This window comes from Spermophilus citellus (genome assembly GCF_964194105.1).
Source record: "Spermophilus citellus genome assembly, chromosome: 16".
Lineage (NCBI taxonomy): Eukaryota > Metazoa > Chordata > Mammalia > Rodentia > Sciuridae > Spermophilus > Spermophilus citellus.
Window position 1 is genome coordinate 42949532 of NC_138196.1, and position 26789 is coordinate 42976320.

The 26789-nt window shown below is 35.6% G+C and overlaps 1 protein-coding gene across 6 annotated transcripts in view; it reads right to left on the bottom strand.

Moving 5' to 3' along the window:
* Positions 1-26789, bottom strand: part of DLC1 (DLC1 Rho GTPase activating protein) — a 391806-nt gene that overhangs the window by 356486 nt on the left and 8531 nt on the right. For all 6 annotated transcript variants that reach the window (XM_081269380.1, XM_081269382.1, XM_081269381.1 and 3 more), the window contains exon 2: positions 19602-20743. In XM_081269380.1, coding sequence (XP_081125506.1) covers positions 19602-20618 — 1017 coding nt within the window. In that variant the 5' untranslated portion in view covers positions 20619-20743. The remainder of the gene's footprint in view (positions 1-19601; positions 20744-26789) is intronic.

Consider the following 26789-nt stretch of genomic DNA (forward strand, 5'->3'; position numbering starts at 1 on the left):
CACACACAATTGTGTTCTATGAGATACAGAGGTCTTAAAAATTAAGTTACTTTCTCTGGAGAAAATTTTGATTTTTAATTTTGGCTCAAGAGGACTTTAGTTTGCTGAATTTGAAGATTCCCTGAAATGCCATATTTCTATCAGGGCTTTGACCACACATAATGGTTAAAATAATGAATTTCTTATTATTCTTAGCATGTGCCTAGAAGCCATGGGTATTTTTGGATTTAGTGAATTGAAGAGAAAGACCTAACCATAACTACAGAATCTTTTCCAGTAATGGGTAGACTCCTTGATGTGATTCAGCTCTGAGGTGAACTGGAGGAAATACACACCCTGAGACTGATACCCAAGTCTTGGAAGAGCAAACTGGGATGTAGATATATGTGGTCAAAACAAAGCCTCAGTGATTGACAAGTAATGGATGTGTGGCATCCAGAACTGAATTTGCTATATGAAGGAAATCATGGGTTTCACTTGGAAAATTAAGTAGAGATGAATGAAACTGTGCATACTCTGAAAAGCATACCTAAGCTTCTACCATTTCCTTCATTCTGGTGATTTCTGTTGGTGCTACACACCAGAATCATTACTTCATAGCCAGTTCTCACTGAATGAGAAATGAGTGTTGCTAAACTTCCACAAGTTAATCAGTTCACCATTTCCTTGGGAATATGAAAAGTGAGTTGGTTGCCTCTTAAAGCAAAAAGGAGCTTTGGAAAAGAATTGTAATGGTAATGAGGCAAATTTGTTCACTTTAAGGCAAACACATTTTACACTTCTTGAACTTAAAGTAGAATAAATAAATAATTGTTTCAATATTTCTAAACTGAATGCTAATTAGTATCACTTATCACTGTGAATATTAGTTCTTCATGGCTTTCCGGGCACAACCAGCTATAATGGTTTTCATGATGTTTTAAAGCATTGTATAAATTATCTAAAGTTTAATCTTCTTTATCAAAAATGTTGGATTAAGGTTTTTCAAAATATTAGAAAAATTGGAAACATAAGGAAAAGAGTTCCGAAAGTTTGAACAGAATTTTCTCATGCCACTAAGAAGCTTAACTTTAGGTGAGGAGACAAGACATACTTTCATCTTTACATATAGGTACAGCACAATTCTTTTTAACATGGCTGATACATAAGTAAACCATGCAATTTGGAATTCTTTAGAGATGCAGGTGTGGGGCACATCAGGCAGGATGTGGGGACAATGGCATGAACCATAGTGGTCCAGACAAAGTAGGATGAACAATCATCATTAAAAAGGATCATAAGTTAGAGTTCAGAATTTATGAGTGCTTTTCTACAAGTTTTTCTTTTTAAGAGGATAATAGTAACTGATCCATCTTTGAATATCTAGCAACTAAAAAAAAGCTCAATGAAGAGAGGAGTAAATAAGTTAAACATGAATATATTTTTATGGAAATAATTTTATTGTAGGATACATCCCTTTACGTATGTGAAATCAAAGAAGATTAAAATCTTAGAGTCAAGGACAGCTTAGTGAGCATTATCCTTTTCACACATATACAGCAAGGGAAATTATCTTTTCTCCCACATCAACTTTACTGAAAATAGTGGTCAACTGTGAATGAGAAAATACAGATTCATTCACCCATTCACCCACCCATCCACCAATCCATCCATCCATCTGCTAGACTACTTCTTATTTCTCCAATGCAATATATATATATATATATATATATATATATATATATATATATATCACTGAGGCTACACAGAGGAAACATAAAATCTTCAATGAGCATATACAGTCACCACATCAGAGCCTCAGTTATATCCTCAAACAAGAAGAAAAAAATATTAGCCTTTGTTCATTTTACTTCATGTTACATCTTCTGGGAGAGAAGTTGAATAATGCAGCTTTGGGAACTTTAAGAAAGTGGTAGAGTGTAAGAGTTAAGTATTAAGTGCTTCAGTTAGGTAAGTAGGTGTCCAACATGACTACTCAGAGACTCTAGAGTCTGTAGGAATCTGAGAACATGGTATATAGTATGCTATTATAGGATTCTGCTATAGTAGTGAGAGCAAGGTTCAGTGTTTGTTTGTTTGTTTTTTGTACCAGGGAATTAATTCAGAGGCACTTGACCACTGAGCTATGTCCCCATACCTATTTTGTATTTTATTTAGAGACAGGATCTCACTAAGTTGCTTAGAGCCTCGCTTTTGCTGAGGCTGGCTTTGAACTTGCAATCCTCCTGCTTTGTTGTGGGCCACAGACAAGTCAAGATGGTGCCTGGCACTTTGCCAGGAGGAGTGGTTTGTGAAGCAATGCCAGCAAGTCATTAAGATGATGAGGATTCCTTAATGACTGACTGCAGTATCTAGATGATGTTAATTAAGTTAAGCTGTGTGTAATTAGTTAAGTATATATACCTCTGCTGTCCTGTAATAAATCGGTTCCCGCTGTATCAACCTTCACAAGTTGCTTGTCACCCCCCCCAACCCTCCCACCCCCGACCCCCGTTTATTTTGCCCAGCCAGACTGCGGCACTGCTTCAGTCTTCTGAATTGCTGGGATTATAGGCATGTGCCACCATGCCTCATGTGGTTCAAATTTTTTAAAAAGACTAATTATACAGACTAAAATATTAGCTGGAGAATATTATCAAAATCTGATTAAAAACAAAAGATGGATTAACTTTGTTATGAAGTGAAATAAGATGATTTCTTAGGAAGATTAAATCAGTCTGTACTATGCAGAATGAACTGGAATAAGAGTAAATACTTAGCTGGGTACAGTGGTAGATGCCTATAATCCCAGTGGTTTGGGAGACTGAGGCAGGAGGATTGCCAGTTCAAAGCCAGCCTCAGCAAAGGTGAGGTGGCTAAGCAACTCAGTAAGACCCTGTCTCTAAATAAAATATAAAATAGGGCTGGGGATGTGACTCAGTGGTCGAGTGCCCCTGAGTTCAATCCCCAGTACCAAAAACAAAAACAAACAAACAAAAAAAACTTGATCTGGAAAGACAGCCTCCTCCACATGCTAGGTTGAGGATATGGATAGATTGGAGATGATTAAATAATATGTTCCCAAAGAAATTACGAGCAATCACACAACAATCACCTATTCCAACCAATTTCCCTTAGTTTTAACTCAGAAAGGCCAATAAAATCATGAAATCATAAAAGAAAATCAATAGCAGAGAAACAGACTTGCAGGAAAAAGGAATTATTCAGGTAACAGCAACAAAACATCAGAAACCTCTGAGAGAATACCCAGAATTAGTATTCACAAAGAGATGTGAGAGAATGTTACATCTGTAAAACAAGAATGTGCTACTTTCTGAAACATATTCTTTGCATTCCATCTGTTACAGGTTTGAACTCTTTGCTAAGATTGGGGCCCAATTCAGTCTTGTCTCTGTACACTAGATCTCCTCCCCTCTTAGCAGTTCAAGGACATCAGCCTGAATTACCTCCTCTTTTGTATCAATGACATTTCCTCTATTGGATCATTACTAGCAGCTTCCAAATATCATGCACAAATATCTACTAAAATTAAAAAATCTCTTGGCTCCACATCTTTCTCTTCCGTTCTCTTTGTTTCCTTTTCTAGTATACATTGAATAGTTATTTAATAGTTGACTTTGCTCACTTTCTTCTACTCATGTCTTCCCTTTCCTTCTTTGATCTACCAAAAAATGAACATCTCTTCCTACCAAAGCTGCTCTGGACAAGTTGGCCAGTGGGCTTCATGTTGTTAAATGCCCAATTTTCTTTTTGATCTAGTTGATTTCGATCTACAGCATTTTGAAACCTGCAATCTCACTTTCTTTTTGGGAACAGCTTCTTCACATTGCTTTGCAGGTCTTACTGTATTCTTTCACTTTTTCATTCTGTACTTGCCTTGGCTTACTATTCATTTGATGGTTTATTTTCTAACTCCTTCCCGTAGACAGTAAGTCCTTTAGAGCAAAGATGCTATTCGTCCTATCCAGAAGAGTGGCTGGCATTTAGTGACTGCTCAAAACCCCCCATTTGTGGACTTTGTGGACTAAGTCATTGAGTAAAATAAGAAAGAGCATATGTAAATTAAAGTATGAATTAAACAATACAATATTTTAATAGATTAAATGATAAAATTGATACACCTGCATATCAAGCTGCTGATGTGGTTCTGGGAGTCAAGAAAATCTCATAATAAGTAAAAGAAAATTGCAAAGAAATATCAAATAGATGGGAATTAAGAGACAAATAAAGGTTGTTGAAAAATCTCTAAAATAAGAGTTCTGGGCCAAAATGACAGAAGCAATGGGAATATTAAAATATATTGGGAGGAATATTTCCTAAATTGATGAAGGGTGTGGCTGTTTAGATTGACAGATTTAGTGAAAATTAAGTTGCACTCAAAAGGAATAAAGCTATGCTTTTCTGTGTGATGAACTTTATATTTCCAAGAAGAAAGAAATTATCTTAAGACCATCCAGAGCCTTAAAAGCAAGTCAGTTATAGAAGACAGGTTATCAGTGTTGGGTAGAGCTTCTCATATGAAATACTGAGTCATAGGGGAGTTGAGTAACATCATCAAATTTATCAAGGAGAAAAATGAGACTAAAGAGTTAAATATGCTTAATCATTCATTACAGTCTGTGCAAAGTATAAGCCCATCAAAACTCAAATAAATGAACAACCATGTGATGAAGTTGTTCATGGAGATGTAACCAGTTAAGTTAAATTCGGAAATCCTGGAGTAGGTGATTAAGTGACTTAATGACAACAGGAAGACAATGAAAAGAATAGAACTTCTATTAATAAGTTAATAAGTTAACACTAAGATAATGTTCAAAGTGCCACACTTGTCTTAACTTATTCATTACCCAGGAATTTCATAACTGCCCTTTCTATGTGCAGTGCATACTGGGCACAAAGCATAGAATGGTGAGGGAGTTATAAGCATGCGGATCCCAAGGAATTTACAGTTTGAAGTGGAGGTTTGTGGACTGGTTTCCCGAGGCTACTGTAACTAACCTGGTGGCCTAAAACAACAGGGATATTTTCTGTGCTGGGGGCCAGATATCAAAGTATGTTGGCAGGGCTGTGTTCTCCAGGAAGGCACTAGGGGAGAGTTCTTCCTTTCCCTTTCCTGCTTGTGGTGGCTCCAGGCCTTCCTCTGCTGTGGCTGTATTACTGCAATCTCTTGTCTTCACAGGGGCTTCTCCTCTGTGTCTAGGTCCTCTTCTGCATTATATGAAGACACTTGGCATCAGATTTGGAATTCCCCTTTGTAATCCAGGATGATCTCATTCTGAGATCCTTAATTACATCTGCCAAGACACTTCTGGCCAAGTAAAGTCACATTTACAGTTTCCAGGGATTGGGATATGCATATACTTTTTGGGGGGTAGTGGTGGTACAATTCAATCACTAATCTATGTAGAAGTGAGTCGATATTCTTCAGTGTGGTTGGGTACATTAAGAGAATTACAGGATGAACAGAGACACATAGAAGATCCCAAATGTCTGAGGGGTTCTCTAAACCTTTTTAAATAAATTGTCAATTAAGACAAAACTTGAATGACTAAAACTTAGCCAGGCAAGGGTAGGGAGGTGGGCTGGAGAGATTTCTGAGGCAGAAAAAATGATGAGTTCATAAGTGGAAGAAGTTTAATGTGACTTAAAAATGTGAGATGATGTGAAAGTGAAAATGAGACTACGAAGGTAAACAGGCCTGGACAGTGACTGTCCTTCAAAGCATCTTCCATATTGGAATGTTGAAGATCTGGAAGGAGAGTGTGAAGACACTGTGGGCTGCAGAGTGGAGAAGGGATTGGAAGAGGTCAGAGCTGGAGGTAAGAGGCCACTTAAGGCTGGTGCCGTGGCACACGCCTGTAATCCCAATGGCTTGGGAGGCTGAAGCAGGAGGATCGTGAGTTCAAAGCCAGCCTCAGCCAAAGTGAAATGCTAAGCAACTCAGTGAGACCCTGTCTCTAAATAAAATACAAAATTTGGACTGGGGATATAGCTCAGTGGTTGAGTGCCCCTGAGTTCAAACCCTGGTCCCTCCTCTCCCACACAGAAAAGAGGCCACTTAAAATGGTGTTGCTAACTTGAGGAGGAGATGGTGGGGGGTAAAGGGATCAAATTATTTTCATAACAACTATTAAATCAACTTAAGGGTGAAGCTAGCTCTTGGAACTATAGATACACTTTAATTTGTATTGTTTCAAAATAATTGTGTTTTGTTTTCCAATTCTGAGCATTTGATGGATAGCATTTGATGGATAGATACCACTTGTGACTCACTCTCTATTATATGCACCTGTCTAGTTCTCTTGGTTTCAAAAAGCACCACAATATCCTTGAATAAAGAGGTTAGGAATGCAGAAGTGTTATCAAAGTGGTAGTGGAATTCTGAGCAGAAAAACTTAAAGGCAGCAACATTGGGAGATGGTAAATATGTCATGGTGAACATAAGCAGTTCCTCAAGGTCAACAGTAGTGTTCCTCAGGAAATCCGTCTGCTGCTTCTCACTTGGGTGCCCACTGACCATGACAAGGAGTGTGCACAATAATGAATGTGCAGAGGAAAGATTACCATGAGTCTCAAAGTGACCTGGCCAGCAACCTCAGGTGAAAACATTTACATATTTGCTAATAATTTCATCTTTTTTAAAAAAAAAACTGGAGACACCATACTGGGCAGCAATTCATATGCATGATTCTTTATCAGTGTAGTGACTTAGTTATTGACATCTCTAGAGTAAATTGGCCTTCCTAAAAATAGATTTATGTGAAATACAAAAATTAAATTTTATAATCAAGTGGCTACGTGTAAGCAACATGAAGATTGCCCATTTACTATCAGAAAATAAATTGTTTCAGTGGTCAGGGTTGGAAATTAAGGATTATAATATGTAAGATAACAAATATCAAAAATAGACTTATTTCCTTTTTTAGTTGCTTATGATAGGCCGATATACAATTTAGTGTATGTTTTGCTTCTAGTCTAGACAGAATTTTAGCTATAAAGATGTAGTGCTTTACACAATTACAGATATATGTACAAAAAAATTTGCATGACGATCACACCAACTTCTACTAGCTAATTTCCTCTCTCTTGCCTTCTTAATGATTGCTCACAGTGTGGACCTTGTTTGAAATACTTTTCAGCTTGTTTAAAATTTATCATGCCTCAATCCAAACACTGTGGACATCTGAGAGAAAGCACTTTGTAAATCCTAAGTGGACACAGATAATATTTATGATAAAAGTCTATGTTGATCACAGGGAAAAGTACAGAATAATTGAATTAAATGAAAACTCAGTCCTCAGAAAAGAGTGAATTTTTATTATAAAACTAGAAACCAGGAGAAGCTGAAAAACACAAATATCATTTTAGACTCCATTTTTAGCTTTTAAAAAATAATTTTATATGTTTATCAACAACTACCTGAAATGATAGTTAAATTCTCAAGGCTGGTTTGTTTTTTCTGCACACAAAGTGGACAAAAGTCTGAAATAGAGGGATAAGATATTTCCTTTCTTTGCTCAAAAAAACCTTAATATTAGGTTTCTGTTACATTTTGATGTTGGCCAACTCTTTCTGATTACTTTTAAATTGTAGCTTTTCTAGAATAATATGCAACTCAGCATCTTCTCTGTAGGACAGCAACTTTGCAGTGGTAACAGGACATACCACTATTAACGCTCTAAATTATAGCTCCTTGGCCTTGTCAATACAAACACAGTACTCCAGTTAAAGAGAAATGCAAGGATGTTTAAAGTTTCTTCCAGTTGGAACATTCCAAGAACTTACAAAAAGCAAAATCCTTGTTTTTCATCTCATTGGTTTGTAGGATGTTGTTTGCAATCTTATGGTAAAATGAGCAATTTGTTTGCTTTGTTGGGTAAATGAACATGAGACAAGACATTGCACATTATGTTATCATTTTACAACAAAATGAAGATAAAGGTACAGGGAATGGATGGGAAATTAAAGTTCCAACTACACCATGGAAAATACATCCTGTGGGAAATAATTACTATGCATATAAGAGCAAGGTTAGTTTTTGTTTGATGGTTTTTGCACTGAGGCTCCAACCTTTGCTCAGGCTAGGCAAGTATGCTACCACTGAGCTGTACCCTCAGCCCTTGTTTCTTGATGTAGGCACTGATTGGCCACATTGGGTCAACCTCCCACCTCTCTATGCTTCTGTGGATGGGGTAAAAAGGGTATAAAGGCCCTCAGAGCTGAGCCTGCTTCTACTTTTCTTTTGCAACTACTTTGAAAATACATAGAGGGCTGGGCATGGTGGCGCATGTCTGTAATCCCAGCCGCTTGGGAAGCTGAAGCAGGAAGATCACGAGTTCCAAGGCTTTCAACTTAGCAATGCACTAAACAACTTAGTAAGACCCTGTCTCTAAATAAAACAATTTTTAAAAAAGGGCTGGGGATGTGGCTCAGTAGTTAAGTGTCACTGAGTTCAATTCTTGGTGCCAAAAAAAAAAAAAGTAAAGAAAATATATGGAAGCAGAGAACAATTGGCTGGTTTGCCAATGTTCTTCCTGAAGTAGTGACTACTTCAGTGTGTTTTGTCACCTCCTTGACATCAAGCTTCAATAAGCCTGGCTATATTTTTAAGAAAACAAATGCTGACTCTCAGATTGTATTTACTTATTGGAGATATTGGATATGAATTTTTATAATTAATATTTTTGTGACATAGTTTTTTTTAAATCCTTAGTACCCCCACTATACTACACTTCATTATTCTCTTAAAAAGTTTAACTCATTCAGAAGAGCATAGATAAATTCTATAAGATAAATTGATATTTGAAATAAATGTTAGATAATAATGTTGAAATCCAGGGCTGTTGTCCAGCACACTGGGTTGCAGCACTGACCTTCCCACTCAATGTTTGTCCCCAACAACAGAAGGACATGATCATGGATTGCTATCCCTGGAACACATTGTTATGCATCAGGTCAAATTGCTCACAGAGTCTGTGAGTGCCCATGTTCTATTCTTATCCTTAAGAAAAAAATTCTTCATTTATACCAGCATAAAAATTGAAATTTTACCTTTTATCAGATATTGATAAAGTGCATTTCTTGTCTGTTCCAATTGTACTTAACTATCTTTGGGTGTCTCTTCCAAGTGACTCTAAAGCAGAAAGTTTCCTTATGTATCAGGCCAATATGTTAATGGAATATGCAACATCATAATTAGGGCTGCACTTTTCACAAACAAGGAATTAGTCTCTTGGCTTTTTATTTCTCATGCTTTCAGTCCATTGTACTGTTAAATCACCTTTTCGTAATTGTCCATAATTATAAAAATAATTAATTAACAATGTTCCATACATGGCTCCAATGTAATTGATGACAGTATTGAAAGTTAGTGTGGTTCACTCACTCAAAGCATCATCATTTTTGTCGTTGAACTATTTTGCTAGAGCATCTCTTGACACTGTTTTAATCAGGAGCATATCTTCCTGATCTTCATTTCACTTTTCTGCTTACTGATAAATACTCTCTGGGGGGGGGGGGCAAATTATGGCTGTAAAGACAGCATTTGACAGTACTCATTAGTATGCTGAAATCTAGAGAAAAAAAGTTTAAATAAAAGGATCCCTCAAATCACCAAGTTAAAAGTCTAAATTTGAAAAGGGAAAGTTGTTTTGCCTAAGTTAAGGTATTGCATGTGAAGTACCACTATTGTTTTCATAAAACCATGAGATAGTTTGCTCTATAGTACTTAAAAGTGCCTATATGCATAATGACTTTTGCAAAGTGTTTGCTTATTTTATTTCTTCCTAAGATTTAAGTCTGTGTATTAAAAAATGAATCTGAATCTCTCAAGTATTATCAAAATAGCACCACAAATTTCCTTCTCTGGATTTCCACATATACAAAATCTAAAGTGCATCCTTTAAAGTTCAGCTTGGGCACCCCTTGAAGGAAGCCTTTTCTCACCTCCCCTTTAGGGGACCTGTTCCTAACTGTGTCTCCAGAAATCTCAATACTTTCTACCTTGAATTATATTGAACCATGATAATACTAATACTGGTATTTCATACTGGTATTTCAAAACCTAATATTACATAATATTCTAATATTCATTACTATGATTACCAAGAGTAGTTTAGCTTAATATTCAAGTGAGTTACCTGTGTGTGATATTGCTTTTACTAATGAGTAAGCTCTAGGTCAGGATGCACATATGATACTTATTAAAATGCTGCACCACACCTAACAAAGTGCATGGGGGAAAAAAAGGTACTTAAGAAATACTTTCTTAGTTAATGAATGCATACTGGAGACTGTACTGTGTAATGATAAAATTAGATAGCAAAGGTATCCATATGGGCTGACTTATTTCCTAAATTTCTCTCATATTTTGTCAGTCAGCCCCCAGAATTATTCCTGACAGTTCAGTTTACTCTCACATTTATAACTAGAATAATTTACTAAAACAAAATTATCACTTCTACTAATAACAGAAAAAAACATATGGTGTTTACTATATGCCAGGCATTGTTTGAATTATAAATATTTCTGAATGCATTTGATCTCTTTAACAACAGAGAGAGAAATCCCATCATGCATATGAAAAAACTGAGACACAGAAAGATTAAGTAAGTTACAAGTCACAAAATTATAAATGAGTGAAGCAGGCAGTTTGGTATCAGAGCCCACTGGTTTAATCACTGGGTTCTCCACACAGCTCTCTAAGGCTAGGAAGCTGTGGAAGCTAACCCTGAGCCATGCAGCCCTCCAGAAATTTCCAGCTGCACAAGATATGTGCTGGCTGGTTCTATATGCTGTCAATATAGATTCCACTAGAATTTATCTTATAATCAGAGATAATAACTTTGCTTTATTCAGTTATGGGACTGTCAGATCCTCATCTCAAACCTTGGTTGAAAAATTTAGATTATTCTACTTCTGGACTTCGTAGATGTCGAATCACATTTTCTGTTGTATTTAATGTTCACAACAACCCTGTGAAGTACAGATCATTGTTTCCATTTTCCAGAGACATGTGCAGCTCACATAGGCTAAACAACATCCCCCAATTTGGGTTGGACTCTTTCCCTTCATCGAAGTTAACTTTCTTGGCAAGAAAATCCAGTTCAGACCAAGCTATTCATTTTCTAGACCAAATAGTGATGCTATTTCAACATTTTTTTAAAAACCTCTGGGTTAATTTTTAATGTACATAAAAAGAAGAAAACCCTTTTGAAGTTTCATTGGCTCAAGAAAAAGAATCCAAAAATTGAAGAACTTCATTAATCACTAGTTTTATTCCTAGACCAGGGTAGAAATAGAACTGAGAAAAAAAAGAGTAGAAGTGTGTTTTCTTATTTGCTTATATTTCCTTTGAAAACTGTGAGGTTATCTCTAAAATAGCACTATAATTTTCTTTACAGTTAGAAAATTATCTGTGGAATAGAGATCTTGTTGGCAGCAAAGGATAAGTATGTTATTTCTGAGAACATGAGCCAGAATACGAACAGATCCTGTTGGCACCATTGTGTCTGGTACCCAGATAACCGGGGCAGGGCTCTGTTATGTAGGCTATTCAAGTTATTCCAACTTTTGTGGATATTGGCATTTCTTAGAGGGAGGCAGCCAAAAGCTATGGCAGTTTCATTGGTATTAAAAGATTAATACATTGGTCTTGGTTTCTAGTAACAGAAATCCACGAGGAAGAAACTAAATCAGTTTCATGATTATGATAGACTGTAATGTGCAGCTGGCTCAGAAATAACCATTCATTATGTAAAGTAACATCATGAAAGTGTTTTAATTTTTGCTCCAATAAATGCTCATGTTAAGTTAATATGAACTTATTAATGACCTTGTTAATAACTAATGTAAATTTGCAATTTTGGTCCAAGTCACTAATTGGATCAGAGGCTCATCACACATCATAACTACTTTTTAAAAAATAATATCTGGAACAGGAAATATTCAGATCTAATTACTTTCATCCAGTATACATACCCACACATTAGTATACACACACACATACACACACACACACAGAAAGATTAAGATACAAAAATATGAATACACACACATACGTGTATGTATATGTGTGTGTATTCATATTTTTGCCTTCAAGGTATCTGGTAGGAAATCTCCCTATTTTATGTAGTATTCTTGATAGAAATTAAGAAATTTACTATTATCTGACACATTAAAAAAATAAACAACAACAACAACAAAAACAACAACAAATAACCCAATCAACAAATGGGCCAAGGACCTGAACAGACACTTCTCAGAAGAGAATATACAATTAATCAACAAATATATGAAAAAATGCTCATCATCTCTAGCAATTAGAGAAATGCAAATAAAAACTACTCTAAGATATCATCTCACTCCAGTCAGAATGGCAGCTATTATGAAAACAAACAACAATAAGTATTGGCAAGGATGTAGGGAAAAAGGCACACTCATACATTGCTGGTGGGACTGAAAATTGGGGCAGCCAATAGGAAAAGCAGTATGGAGATTCCTTGGAAATCTGGGAATGGAACCACCATTTGACCCAGCTATCCCTCTCCTCAGTTTATACCCGAAAGACTTAAAAACAGCATACTACAGGGACACAGCCACATCAATGTTTCTTTTGATCTCTGAGTCCTGTCACTTCTTCTCCATTCCATCCCTAACTTCCTCAAAGTGATATTAACCAGAAAAACTACAGAATTTCTGAACGAGTGCCCTTCTAACATTTTTGATTATGCACTTCCCTCAGTGAGCATGCATATTTCACTTATTTAAAACTATAGTGCATACACATTTGTGCTAATATGTCATATGTGTTATAAAACATACAAGTTTAAAGGACAAAATAAATGCTAACAGATATTCTAATATTTTTCTTCTCTATACCTAACATTGCTCACTCCTTTCTGGAGACAAACTGACCATAACCTAAATTTGTTTTACTCACAGATTGCCATATAATTAATTAGTTGTTCTGTGGCAAAGAGTGGTAATAATTTTAAACTTGAGGGTTGACTTAGAGATCCAGATGTTACATGGTTCCTTTCCCCCCTCTTCTTCTCTCATATCCGGTTTTAGCATGGAACTTGGAGAACAAAAAGTAGATTGTGGTATGAAGTGTGGGATATCTGGTCAATGATTTTGGATGCATGACTTAATTTCTTTGGAATCTTTATAATGTTGGGCTCTTGATATTTGGTATTGTTTTCTGAAAAATAAATGTTTTACCATGGTAAGGTCATTCATTCATTCATTCAAGAATTTATGGAAAGGTCCTACATATTGAGCTGGACACTACAGAAAGGAGACTGAATAACTGTCCTCGGGGAGCTTACATTTTAATTAGCAATAGTGGAATAAAATGAATTCCAACAAATTTGTTGTTAATTATACATTGGAATTAAAAATGGAATAGATATATTGTATAAGGAATAAGTCCTCCATGAATATATAGAGAAAAAAAATCAACTAATTTGATTGAGGAAACTGGGGAAAGTTGTGTTCCCCCCAAAGAGAAAACATTTGAGGATCTTGAAATGTTAGTTTATCAGGGCTGCATCTTCTGTATAATAGAGACACAGCCAATGAAAACCAGTTCTAGACATCAGAGAACCTGATGTAAAATGACAGCAATTATTTACCTTTGTCTTCTTATTAAACTTCTGCTGGAGATCACTAAATCACTGTGTTGCAATAGATTTGATTTCAGTCTGCTCAACATCCATGTTTTATCTAAGACTGATACACTGTTTTTCTTGGGTGTTGGGGGTGGTCCCAGGGATTGAACTCAGGGACACTCAACCATTGAGCCACATCTACAGCCTTATTTTGTATTTTATTTAGAGACAAGCTCTCACTGAGTTGCTTAGTGCCTCGCTAATTTGCTGAGGCTGGCTTTGAACTCCTGATTCTCCTGCCTCTGCCTCCTGAGCTGCTGGGATTACAGGTGTGCACCGTAGCACCCAGCTGAAGAATGATATACATTTTCCCCTTGAAATTGACCAATGCTTCTTTTAGTATACTATTTTAGCCTGCCTCTCTCTCTCTCTCTCTCTCTCTCTCTCTCTCTCTCTCTCTCTCTCTCTTCCTGTTTTCCTTCTCCTCTTTATGTCTCCCTCTCTCTCTTTCATTCTCACTAGTCTTCCTTGAGTCCCAGCCTTTCATGTTAGTCAAACAGAAGCCTCATTTGATATTCCAGGGGGATTTAAGCAACTATATGCTTCACAACATAAACACCTTGACTGTCTAACTGATGGTAGTGTAGCACACACATAGAACAGAGCCTGGGATATTGAAAATGATCAATATCTATTATTGACTGATCACTAGGCACTATATCTTGTGTTTTTCTTCATAAAATAACCATTGTTGCATTTCTAATTAGTTTTACTAGAATTATATTTGAGATGAGGCAAAATATCTGAGTCCCAAGTGTATGCAAATATGTTTTTGGCTTTCTAGTTGTTTACAAAGCAAAAACCAGTTTCTGTGGCATGAAGTCATTTGACAATTTTGTGTGGCCTAAAGAGCATACATCATGTTGCTTACAAAGCCACTAGCTTCACCTGGGACACAGCTCAGCTAAAAATATGTGGGTGAACTGTCATCATAGGAACATGTCCCTGTCTATGCCCAGTTATCTACCTAGTAACAATTTTGATTCATTATATCAAAACTTTAACCTAGTAAAATAGAACTGAAAAGCAAGAGGATTTAAGAAAGGCAATCTGCTCAACAGACCTGTCTTGAAAGCTTCAAAAGACCTGTGTAAAAGTGACCTTAGTATGAATTCATACTATTATGAATTCACCTAGAAAGCTATATGTCCTGCATGCCATTCATTCCTTCTTTTTCGGCTGATATAACTTATTCACAGACTACCATCCTTCTCCTAGTCCTTGCTTTTATTCAACATATCTCGTGACATTACGTTGTACCATGGCTGAGCTATCTTTTTTGGTTTTTATTTCTTGGGCAAAATTTCCTTCTCTTTTATATTCTTCCAGCCAGCCAAGAGTTTGACTTATTCCATATTTTGGGTATTGTTTTACTATCTTTTATATCACTTATGGGTCAATATCAACCTTTCCTTGGGACAAAGGTCCCATAGAGGCATTCAGGAGTCAAAGAGAATGCCATTTCAGGAATGGGTGTGCTTTAACCAGATATAGGCATATTTTTAAAGATAGGGTAAGAAGAAAATATGTGAGTTTTATTTGTCTTGGTTAATTAACATCTTGCATTTTCCAGCAACTTAACATAAAATATGTACACTGCAATATTTTGCTCCTAGATGGTTATCCTATAAGAAATAGTGTAGCATTCGGTCAATGTCACTTTAATATGTAAAATAGATTCCTAACACAGAAAGATATATTGCAGTGTGGAATTAAAGTATCAAGTATTTCAAGTACCAAGTATTTACAAAGAATATAACAGAACATATATTGTAACCTATTTATTTCTTTCATAACATGACAGGGTACTTTAGTATATATGTATGTTAAGGGTTTTTCCTCAATATGTTTGTGAGTTATCCCTTAACATAAATATTCTTATTTTATGATAATAGAGCTTTTAGCAGACACATTCTCTCTCATAATGCAGACTTCAATTCTAAGCCCTCTTGTTGCTAGGTATAGCCAAATAATTCAGTTCTAGTTCATGCAATCTGAGAGATAAAGAAGTGTGCATCTCCCTGTATCCCCTACCACACTGGCCTGAATATGACTGAAGTCTCAAGACAGGAGTGAGTTTGGATCAAAGGGGTTGGAGTTTTGAAAATATAGAGCCTACATATTGATCCAGAACTACTTATAGCTAAGTACTATGTGTATGTGAGAAAACCAGGTTGTTTAAGCTACTGTTATGCTAGCTTTGAATGATAGTAGTCAAGTCTACAGATTCACTAATACTAGGGTAATAAAATAAGATCATAAAATTAGTCTAGATTTTTATTGGAATGTAGAATTCAGTGTCTTTTCAAAGTTCATATTTTTGCAAAATCTTTTCAAGTTTATTTTTCTTTGTAATATGGTTTATTCCTTGTCTTATGTGAGCAAATAAAACATTTTATAAGTTTATACAATTATTATGGTTATTCAAAAATTTGGAGAATATTTAAATAGCCCTTACAGAAGACTGAATTTTGGACTCTCTTTAATTTGTGAACCACCATCAATGACAAATATACTAGTTCTTAAAAAAAAAAAAAATCTAACCTCAAGTCTTTCCCTGCGTATTTTCCATCTTCACATCTCTTTTGGTTTAAAGAGACCACTTCTTAGACTGTCTCCCTCCTCCAGAAATCTTTGGAATCTGTTTCTGAGAATTGCTTTTAACCAGCTGTCTCACCCTAGGGATTCAGCCAAGGCCCTATGACCACTCATCATCTGCCCAACCTCAGGGCTCATTCACTAATGTCTGCTTTTAGCCCATTTGTTTTCCTTTGCTTTTAGTAGCTTCAGTTTCATGACCCATTTCATCATCTTTAAGGAAATTATTAGCTCAAAAGGTCAATCCTTAGATATACTACAGATGCAGTTTTCTACAATTGAGACTTGTAATATGTAAGTGTATGTGTGTGTGTGTGTGTTTGTGTGTGTGTGTGTGTGTGTGTCTATGCGTGTGTGTGTGTATCCTGGATGGTCAAAAATATTATTGGACATCAAGAACAAAATAAGTTGTGCAAAACAATGAATGCCTGTCAAGATATATGGATTTCAAGGAATTATAACGTCTATCTAAAGCCCAGTGATTTCTCTAGAGAACTATTTTAATACATTCTGGGTGATTGCTTTTATAAGCTCTCTTATAGTTTTTTGGTTTGGATTTTTTCTTCAAGTCTTAGAATCTTGATCATATCCTGTTATGGTTTGGATGTGAGATGTCCCTCATAAGTTCCTGTTATTGCAGGAGTATTCAGAAATGAAATAATTAGATTACGAGAGTTGTGTCCTAATCAGTTCATCCTAGTTTGCATGGATGGGGTGTGGCTTGAGAGGGCGGGTCACTGGAGGTGTGCCCTGGAAGGGTGCATCTTCTTACTTCCTGATGCCTCCAGGAGTTGAGCAGATTTTCCTCAATGGGTCCTTACCCCGTGGGCTCAGAGCAATGGAGCTGGCCATCTTTGGGCTGAGAACTTTGAAATCATGAGCCCCAAATAAGCTTTCCTTCCTCTAAATTGTTCTTGTTCTTATCAGGTATTTTGGTCAGGACAATGGAAAGCTGACTAAAATTCATCCTGATAAATCCACATTCAGAAATACAGTGAAGAATTTGATTCACTCACATGACCATCAGATAATGAGTTGATTCAAGTTCTCTGACTAAAACTATATCACTTTATGCTATAAATCACTTTTCCAAGCCTTCATTTTATAATTTTTGCTATAGCTGACAAAGTAAATACTGTATACATTCATACACACTCTATCACTTTTTATAAAAATTACGTAGGGTAAAAAGTGAGAATGTCTGCTTTCTACCTTTTTAATTCTACTCATTCAAAGTGATTGCTGTTAACTTTGTGCACATTTAGCTGAGATTTTTCATATTCTTACTCAGTCGTATAGAAAGGTTTATTCTCCTGTCTATACCTTTATCAATTTCTATATGTACATTTTTCATATAAGGTTTGGACTGCCACTGCTTATTTCCAGATACACTATGTCATGAGCAAAATTAGTGCATGTGAATCTCACTTAATCTTTCTATACAACAGGTAGACAATAGCATTCCATACAATAGACAAATAACAAGTTGTTTATTGATGGAAATGTAGGCTACTTTCTTTTTTTTTTTCCGGAACATGCAATACAATGATGAACATATTATTTTATGAATATGTTGTTATTTCTTTAGTAAGATTTGAAAATGGTGAATTGCCAATTTAAAGGTATTTTTATACTCATTCAAAATGAATAAAACAAAAATTCTTATGCATTTTTTGTTCTAAGGACTTCTTCCATAACCGTATTTTTCTAGAGTAAATTTTGAATCTGAATTTTTACATTTAATCTGTTCATTACAAGCTCACCCCAAAATGGTTGTAGAGTCATAGTAAATATTCCACCAGATAATGTCACAAAGCTGTAGAATAACAAAATGCTTAATATAGATTATTTAAGTTAGAACTTGTAAATGAGATATGATTGCAGCTCTCAAAATACAATGAAGCTATAGGGACACGTCCAAGAGTAAATCCTTTTCAGCATTCTTAGTATTGATATTAATGTCCAAATGGTGAGCACATGTTTAGGGAATGTTTAATGTTTATGTCGGCAGTTGGGCAGGATTTGTCTTATTTTAGGGGGGCTATGTCATAGGTCAGCTGAGACTTTCTTATGTCATTATTGCATTCCCTCCAACAGAATTGATAGGATATATGGAAATTTCTGAAAAAGTGGCCCGAGCATTCCAATCATAACAACTTTATGGAACATTAACATTTTAATACAATTTATGAAAGGAAGGGAGAGATGGCCAGCAGCACAGAATACTCTGTTGGCACGTGGTTCGAACACACCAATTTTTGCTGTAAAGTCTTTGCTTTCAATTAAGCGAGCTCATGACACATTACTGATCTAGTTTGTTAGGTAAACCACAGTTTATGGAAACCAGATTTTTAACCACAGAGACAGTTGGGGAAGTTTTTTTTTTTCTTCATTGTAGGTAGATAGCCCCCATTAAAAAGAACTAAGAACATTAGTTTTGTGTTTGGTAGAATTGCAACTATAGATTAAGATTATATCAACAGAAGGGTAAGAAAGCATATTTTAATTATTATACAAAGTGTCTGATCTGCAGGGTCTCAATGCCAGTTGGTAGGTGGGATGTATAGGAGAAGTTGTATTTGGACTTCTATCAGGAATGGACAACCCCACACTGTCTAAAGAATATTGGAGAAATCCTGAAGTTTTGGCTAAGAGTTCACTAGCTAAACCACAAATCAATGTAGTGATACCTCAGTGTTTGCTTCTCTCACTTGGAAGCTTCCTAAGGGATCTAGGCATTGGCTTTTTTGATGTTTTAAAATTGTGGCAAGAAATAGAAATCATGATGCATCTACTGCTGGTGAATATGCCAGGGTAGCATTTATACAGTGTCAGACATTGAGTGGGAGGAGTGATTGTTTGTTGCCTTTGAACACGTAAAGTGGTGACTTATACCACTCTTACTATGATAAAATATACTTTTGAAGGGAAAAAGAAAGAGGTCTAAATAAAGGATCCTACATTTAAAAAAAAATCACAACTTCCTTTCTAAAAGTTTTACTCCTCAAGGCCTTCAACTGCATAATTAGGAGCTAGGTGATAACTATTCAGTTCCAACTAGAGAAAAGATGTCAAATTATATCTTCAACACAATTTCAAAATAAAATGTCCAAGAGCCATCATAAATATTATTAATGAAATTGAAAGATAATTGTATTTTAATTTGTACATATTTTGATGGTTTCACCAAGTGGATAGTCTTTAAGTTAAACAGCTGCATTATAGGGCAAAGGAAATGCCTACAAAGCTTTTTAATAAAGCAAAATAACAAGTGATAAAAATGGGGATATTTAAAAAATTTCAAAAGCCAGATACTCTGTGCATGTGTCTTACCTTTCTTTTGCGAAGTCTGACTTGGCTCTCTGCGGACTCCTGGGTGGTCAGAGAGTCCCTCACGTGTAAACACTGCATGCCATCTTCCATGTTGACCTTTGGAGGACTTTTGTTTTGATGTTCTGAGAAACCGCTCTTCTCCAGGTCGATTTCAGCTGACATTCCACTGGGGCAGGAAGGAGGCTGCAGAATGCAGCTTCCAAAATCTGCTTTTAATAATGGCAGTCCTCGGTCTGGGCAAGGAGTAGCCAAGAACTCATCCTGTCTGACGTTGAGGGTATTTCTTTCAGGTTCATCTTTAGTGAAGTCAGGTTTCCTTCGTTGCTGGGCAATTACGGCAGAATTCAGCAATTGCTTCTCAGGCACAATATCTTTCACATTCAAAGAATCAAGCATAATTACGTTGGGTACATCCTTTGTTTCATTTAAGCTTATATCAGTACAAAGCTCCAGGCTTCTTACAGTATCAGCAACTTTATTTTCCCCGCAATCTTCTACCAAATCAGCTTCCCCAGCCATTCCCCAGGAGTTATAAGAATCTTGGTTACTTTCCATGATAGGCAGTGCCTTTACTAAGGAGCCTGCTCCTTCGACATTATGTTGGTCTGATATTTTATGCCCTTGGGTAGTAGTTAAAATCTGTTTATCATCCACAAGGTATAGATCAGAATCGGTATCCTCATCAGAAACATGCACAAGTGTTTCTGTGCTGGCTTCCAGAGAAAGAAACTGATCTTCACCTTCATGACTGTCATTTTCATCCACCTCCTTTGAAGTGTGACCCATTGGCCTCCCAGGAAAATCTCTCAGCTCTGATCCGTGACAGCAGTCTGGGAGTGAAACACACTTCTCTTTGCGGTCCACATTGAGAGTTGCATCTTTTTCCATACTTGCCTGCAAGCTGTCGGCTACGAGTCCATGATGACATACTCTGTTGCAATCCTCAGAACTAAAAGGCTGTCCCACCCGTTGGGTCACATGTTCTTCCCAGCTTCTCTTTCTGATAGCTGCAGACATGTCATCGTCGTTTAACAACAGACAGAGAGATGCATTCCATATGAGGCTCAAGGAGATGGAACTCGATGAAAGATTATTTCAAATTCATGGATCAAAGAACAGAGTGAAGTTTGTCATTTTGCCACCTATTAAAAATTTTTAAAAAAGCACACAGTTACAGATACATTTCTAGTGTCAAAATCTATCTTGGGTAAAAAAAAAAAAAGCACTAATCTGTGTTATGAAGACAGAAGTAAGAAATCTTTTAAAGCTTCTGTCTCCTAGCTTTAAAGGTTTATTTCTTTAAGCAGCAGCCTAATAATAGAAGAAAATTTTATATCTCTGGTCAAGAATTATCAGCAATAATTTTAAAAGCAGCGGAGCTGGTCCATTAATGAATAAAGATATAAATTACCAAACACTTAAAACTCCATTAAGAAAATATTTGGATCGAAATACTTGAGAAAAATCACCAGAAGAAAACTCATTGCTCTAGCTCATGTGCTCCTATAATTCATTTTTGTAAACACAAGTTGTTAAAGAAATTCATTTGTTGTTTGGTTTAAATTGCAGCAAAAGCTATTGGGGAACTAGCCATGCAAAACTTGAGTTGTAGAGACAGCATGTGTAATGTACTAGTGTGTGAAAGAATTAATACCGACCCCAAATGGCCAGGATGTATTTACTCCAGGGAATGACTAAGAAATATAAGATAATCCAGTTTGGCTCATATTAACACACAGTTCATGGGTAAGAAATCACAACATATACAATTTATAGCATTTTAGGACATATACATCTGTTCATGCATCCTATTACTGCTAACACTAGCTAGAAAGCTAGTAATACTGAAGCTTAAATAAATTCAATAAATTGTCCAAAGTATACACCTAGGAAGTAAGTCCATATTCAAATTAAGTACTGGTTCTCAGGCCCAGGCTCAGATAGCCAGTAAAATTCATTGTCTCCATGTAGTTTGGAGAATCTACTTCATCTCTTCTCCTTATGTATCTTTAGTATGTATAAACTTTCCATACCTCTCAGGAATTCAGGTGAACCAGAAAGGAGATATGAATATGATAAAACAATTAAGACTAATCTTCAGAAACTTGAATCTCATTCTCTTTGGGTATCTAAGGAGATTGGCTTGTGTACTTCAGTTAGAATTTGGCCACAAAAATTTAAATGAACAAGAAAATCATGTGTAAGATAAGTTTAGAATAAAAACACTTTCCAGGTATTTTGCCTTGAATAATTCAAATCCTTTTGAATGAGGAAGTAAACACAACCTTATAAATTGAGCAACCCAAATATTATTCCACAATGAAACCAAATAACTGGACTGTAAATGAAAAATCCCAAAGAGCAGACACTTAGCTTTTATTTTGCACAAGAACTGTCAGCACATAACATGGATTGGCTTATTGATTTCACCCATAAACAAGATTAACTGCTGTGCTAGTTTGGGGACATTTCAGTGTATTGAAATGGATTCTGAATCCCTATCAAAAATCTCAAGTTATTCTGATCCAGCAGATGCCCCAAAGGCAAATATTCCCATGTTATAAAGACTGGTGAAGTTAAGGAATGTACTAGAATGTTGGTACCCTAGCTTGACCAAGTATCTTTTTGGATACTATTTAATTCCACTAAAGGTCTGTGGCCATCTTTGAAAATGGCCAGCATTCACATTTTCCATGTTGGCATTCATTTTGCACTCAAAAGAAAATATAAAGTCTCTGAATTCCATGCATAAGTCATTATAGTGTGGGAGGCTACGGAAAGTGGAAAAAACGCATAGATGGAAGCCAGAAAATTTCTGCTTTCATGGGCAAATTTGGGTTGTAATAGGGTGGTTCTGTTTTAGATGCTTTCTTTTCTTTATTTTTATCCAGTGTAGAAAGAGCAGGCCAACTTAAGAAATGCCAAGTGGTATTACTGTGTCATTCCTAAGCCACATTTACATTTAAGTTGAGCCTGAATTCTGGTTTGATTTCTTTTACAAACGAGAAATATAATTTTCCATGGAGAAAAGAAATCACAACAATTTTGCCCTTAAAAATCTTAAAATAATTGCTAACATAATCCACTCAAGTTTGATAAGTGGTATTTCTATCACATCAAAGTAAGATAATAACAAGTTCTAAAAGACTCTAACTACAGAGATAGAGATTGTAACTTAGATAGATTCAACACAGTTTTAATCCTGATCTCATTTCCAACTTAGGTTCTTTGGACAATTCCCTGTCATTCTTATGAATGTATACCTTTTTAATTTTAAGGCAAAAATTTTTCATAATTATGATTATGTTTGTCATCTTTATATTTCCTTATCTTGTGATTGTTTCATCTCTACAACTTCTCCTGTTCAGATTTCCTATTTAAATGTTGATTTTAAAGTTCATTTAAATCTACTTCTGTGGTTTAAAGCCTGAAAAAAGTACAAGTACATAGAAAAGTGAGATTATTTGCAATTGTATCTGAGCATACTGGTGTCATTTTCTAAATATCTGAATTAACTAAAATCTGTCCTGTAAGAGAGAGAAGTCAGTAAAAAACATGACTTTCCTTATGGGCTTCCCCATCGGGCTGCCTTATTTAAAATTGTATTTCAAATTACTGACTCCTTATTTTGCACATTTATATTACATTTCTTTTCTAATCCTTTTTGTGCATTTTCATTCAAAATGAGCTCAGCTGCTGAGGATTTGGATGGAGGATCTGGAAAAGTGTAGGTCATTCCAGGGTGTTGATTTTATGAAGTGAATTTCCATGGGGATTTTTCATTTCTGAAACACATGTGCTCAAACACCACTGTATTAATATTACAAGAGTCTGTATGCACTTCTAGTTGTGCAATGATTCTGAAAAATGTCTGCGAAGCGTCCAAAGTTGCTTTCTGTGACGTTAGTGCATGGGATATTTGGACACAAAGCAGTTACAAAGTTTTCTTTGGTTTAATTTTGTAACACCACTCCTCAACATAAGCATTCCATGGCATACAGTATATATTCTAAAATCAAACAAAATTTAATGTTATTGTATCTAACAATGATAATCGAAGACCTTCTAGTTCGAGAATCATTGACCGACGCGTGCTATTTAATGATCATGTTCTACTTTGCACTTGCTTCAGAAATAAACATTCACCTTATAATTCGGCTTGCCAAAAGGACAGCTGATAATAACTATGCTTGATGATTCTATATCCCGTGAGAACAAGTCCCAAAGTAAAGCCCCAGCAGCTGAAATCAAGAGTGTAGTAATACAGAAGTGACCATAGTCATATCCTAATCTCTATTAAACTCGTGTTTACTTAGTGCCTACTATGTGGAAGATGCTCTGCTAAACATCAGAAATATAAACCTAAACAATCTATCTAGTCTATCTTTCGTATTGGAGCTTACAATATTGTGTGAGAAACTATGTAAACAAAAATAAAATGTTCTAACAATGGCCACAATAGGTGTACAAATGCCATGAAAAGTTGAATGTAGGCAGTCATCAATTTCTTGCCCTCCTTCTCTTTCTTAGTCCATTAGTCACCTTGGAGGGGAGCCACATTTCTCAGTAGCATTTCAGAGAAAAGTGAGAGAAATTTTTCAAAAAAAAAATTTCAGAAAATATCCCATAATTAATGATTCAAGTCTTCAGACCGAAGAAAACAAATGGAATATGAAGTAGTAATGGAACCATCCTGGTGAAATTTCAGAATGTAGGAGGCAAGTTAATGATCCCTAATGCTATCAGAGAATGAGAAATTATATTTTAGGACTTGAGAATGATAATGGTATTGCATTTTTTTAGAAGTAACAGCGGAAATAAGATGACAAGCAAATATGCTTTAACAACTCGGATGGGAATTTGTTCCTACCTTAATATTATGTGAAAAATCACTTTAAAAAACCCCTTTATTCTCAAAAGCTACTGGATAGTTCTCTATAAAAATATCACTTAGATAAAGAAAGAAGGAAAGAAAGAGAAAGATGAATATGTCAGCTATATGTGATAGCTACACTGAGAAGAACTTTATAGTCTAGCCAGACAATTTGGATGGAAGAATTTGTAATAGGTACACAGGAAACTACAAGAATCAATTATTGGGCTGGGGATGTGGCTCAAGTGGTAGTGCGCTCGCCTGGCATGCGTGTGGCCCAGGTTCGATCCTCAGCATCACATACCAACAAAGATGTTGTGTCCACCCAAAACTAAAAACTAAAAAATAAATAAATATTAAAAAATTCTCTATCTTTCCCCCTCTCTCTCTTTCACTCTCTCTTAAAAAAAAAGAATCAATTATTAACTCTAGGAGGACCAGTTTTATTAGAAGAGCGGGGGGACAGGAATAGGAAAGGTAGTGGAGTGACTCTAACATGACTTTCCTATGTACTTATAGGAATACTCCGCAGTGAATCTTCACATCACGTACATGCACAAAACTGGAATCCTAATTAGAATGAGATATACTCATGTTTGCATAAAAATGTCAAATAAATAGTACTATTGTGTATAAAAAGAACAAAGTAAAGAAAAAAAAAGAAGAGGGATGCAATCATATGCCACTACCTGGCTAAGCTGTGAATTTTTTTATGTAGTCAAAATAAAAAATAGTAAATACTAATTTAACTGAAAATTATGAAACAACTATTTTTGAGTCTAGGGTCTGTGAGAGGTAGGATTAAGGATGATGAGAGGAATAGGTGTAGAGAGCTAAACCCTCATCTTCTATAGTAGGAAATTAAGAGATAATATCTAAAGTGGAAAAACTATTACATTACCATCACATTATTTAGAAATATGGAGGTAAATGTCAGAAGAAATAGCTAAAAATAATCTAAATTCTGATTTTTTAAAATCCGAAATACTACTGCAGATTCTCTACAATATATCTGAAGTGTCCAAACTTTCTCTTTTGCCCCTTCCCCACTCCCTACAGTACTCCCTCCTGATTACACAAATTGCAACCCCACATCTTCAGCAACTTAAAGTACCATTTTAGATCTTTATCTTGAGCCACCAATGTCAATACAGTGCTGCATGAAATTCTGAGGTGACTTCTTTTAGGGATTGCTTTCCTTCCACAACCCTCCTGGGAATTCCTCAAATTCAGGACAGTTATTCTTGGTAATTATCTTAGTCCTGGACTTTCTGAAATGTTATCTGAATAGAAGTTTAACATTCATAAAATAATATGTAAATAGCATTCAATCAGTAAATAAATAGGAAAATAGGAATTCTCCATTGCAGCATTCCTAAACTTTTCTTGGATACCTCACTTGTAGTATTTGGGAAAATGGCAACTTTTAAATTCATCTTCTCAAAAGTGGGTGCCTTTGGGATTTTACATATATACATATATATACTATATATGTTTATGTATACACAGAAAAATATACACACATTTACATAAATGTACACATATAATATGTATGTATATATGTATATACCTGTACACGTGCATGCACATAATATGCATATATAAACATATATACAACACACATAATATAGAAGTATAAATGAACACATGATTGATTTCTGACTGTATATACATATATTTATATGTATACTTGTGTCTATATATATCTCTCTGTATATATATACATATACAAATACAATAAATGAATATGTGATTAATTCCTAGGCTATTTTTAGATACCATCACACAGTCTTTCATATTTAAAAATGGGAAAAGGAAGATATAACAGTATTGTTACCTTCCTTTTCTTACATTTTTCCTTGGAAAGTTAGAGTTTATTCTGGTTTCACTTAGAGATTTTGTTCATGTTTACCCATCTCATGTTCAATTTCTAGGTTATATTCTGTTTCTACTGTTGCTTAAAGCGCATGCGCACTCACACACACACCCGCACCCCCCACCCCCCCCACACACACACACGAGTGACCACAGAACATGTACTTAGTCCCTGTGAAAAAGCAGAGAAGATACAAGGAGAATAATCGCCTTTCCCTTAAATGTAGATTACACTTCCTAAAATGTACTTTTGCAAGAAAAGAATGCATCTGAACCAAGAGGATAGCACCTCAAAGCTTTGTTACTACATGGTTTGCGTCATGTTGGTGGGATGGAGACACTGGGAATATGAATATCTTCTTGACGTTTTAAATTTTGATGTGTCTTAGCTACTCTCAGGACGTCAGTTTTGTACATACTATATGACCATGAACATTTAT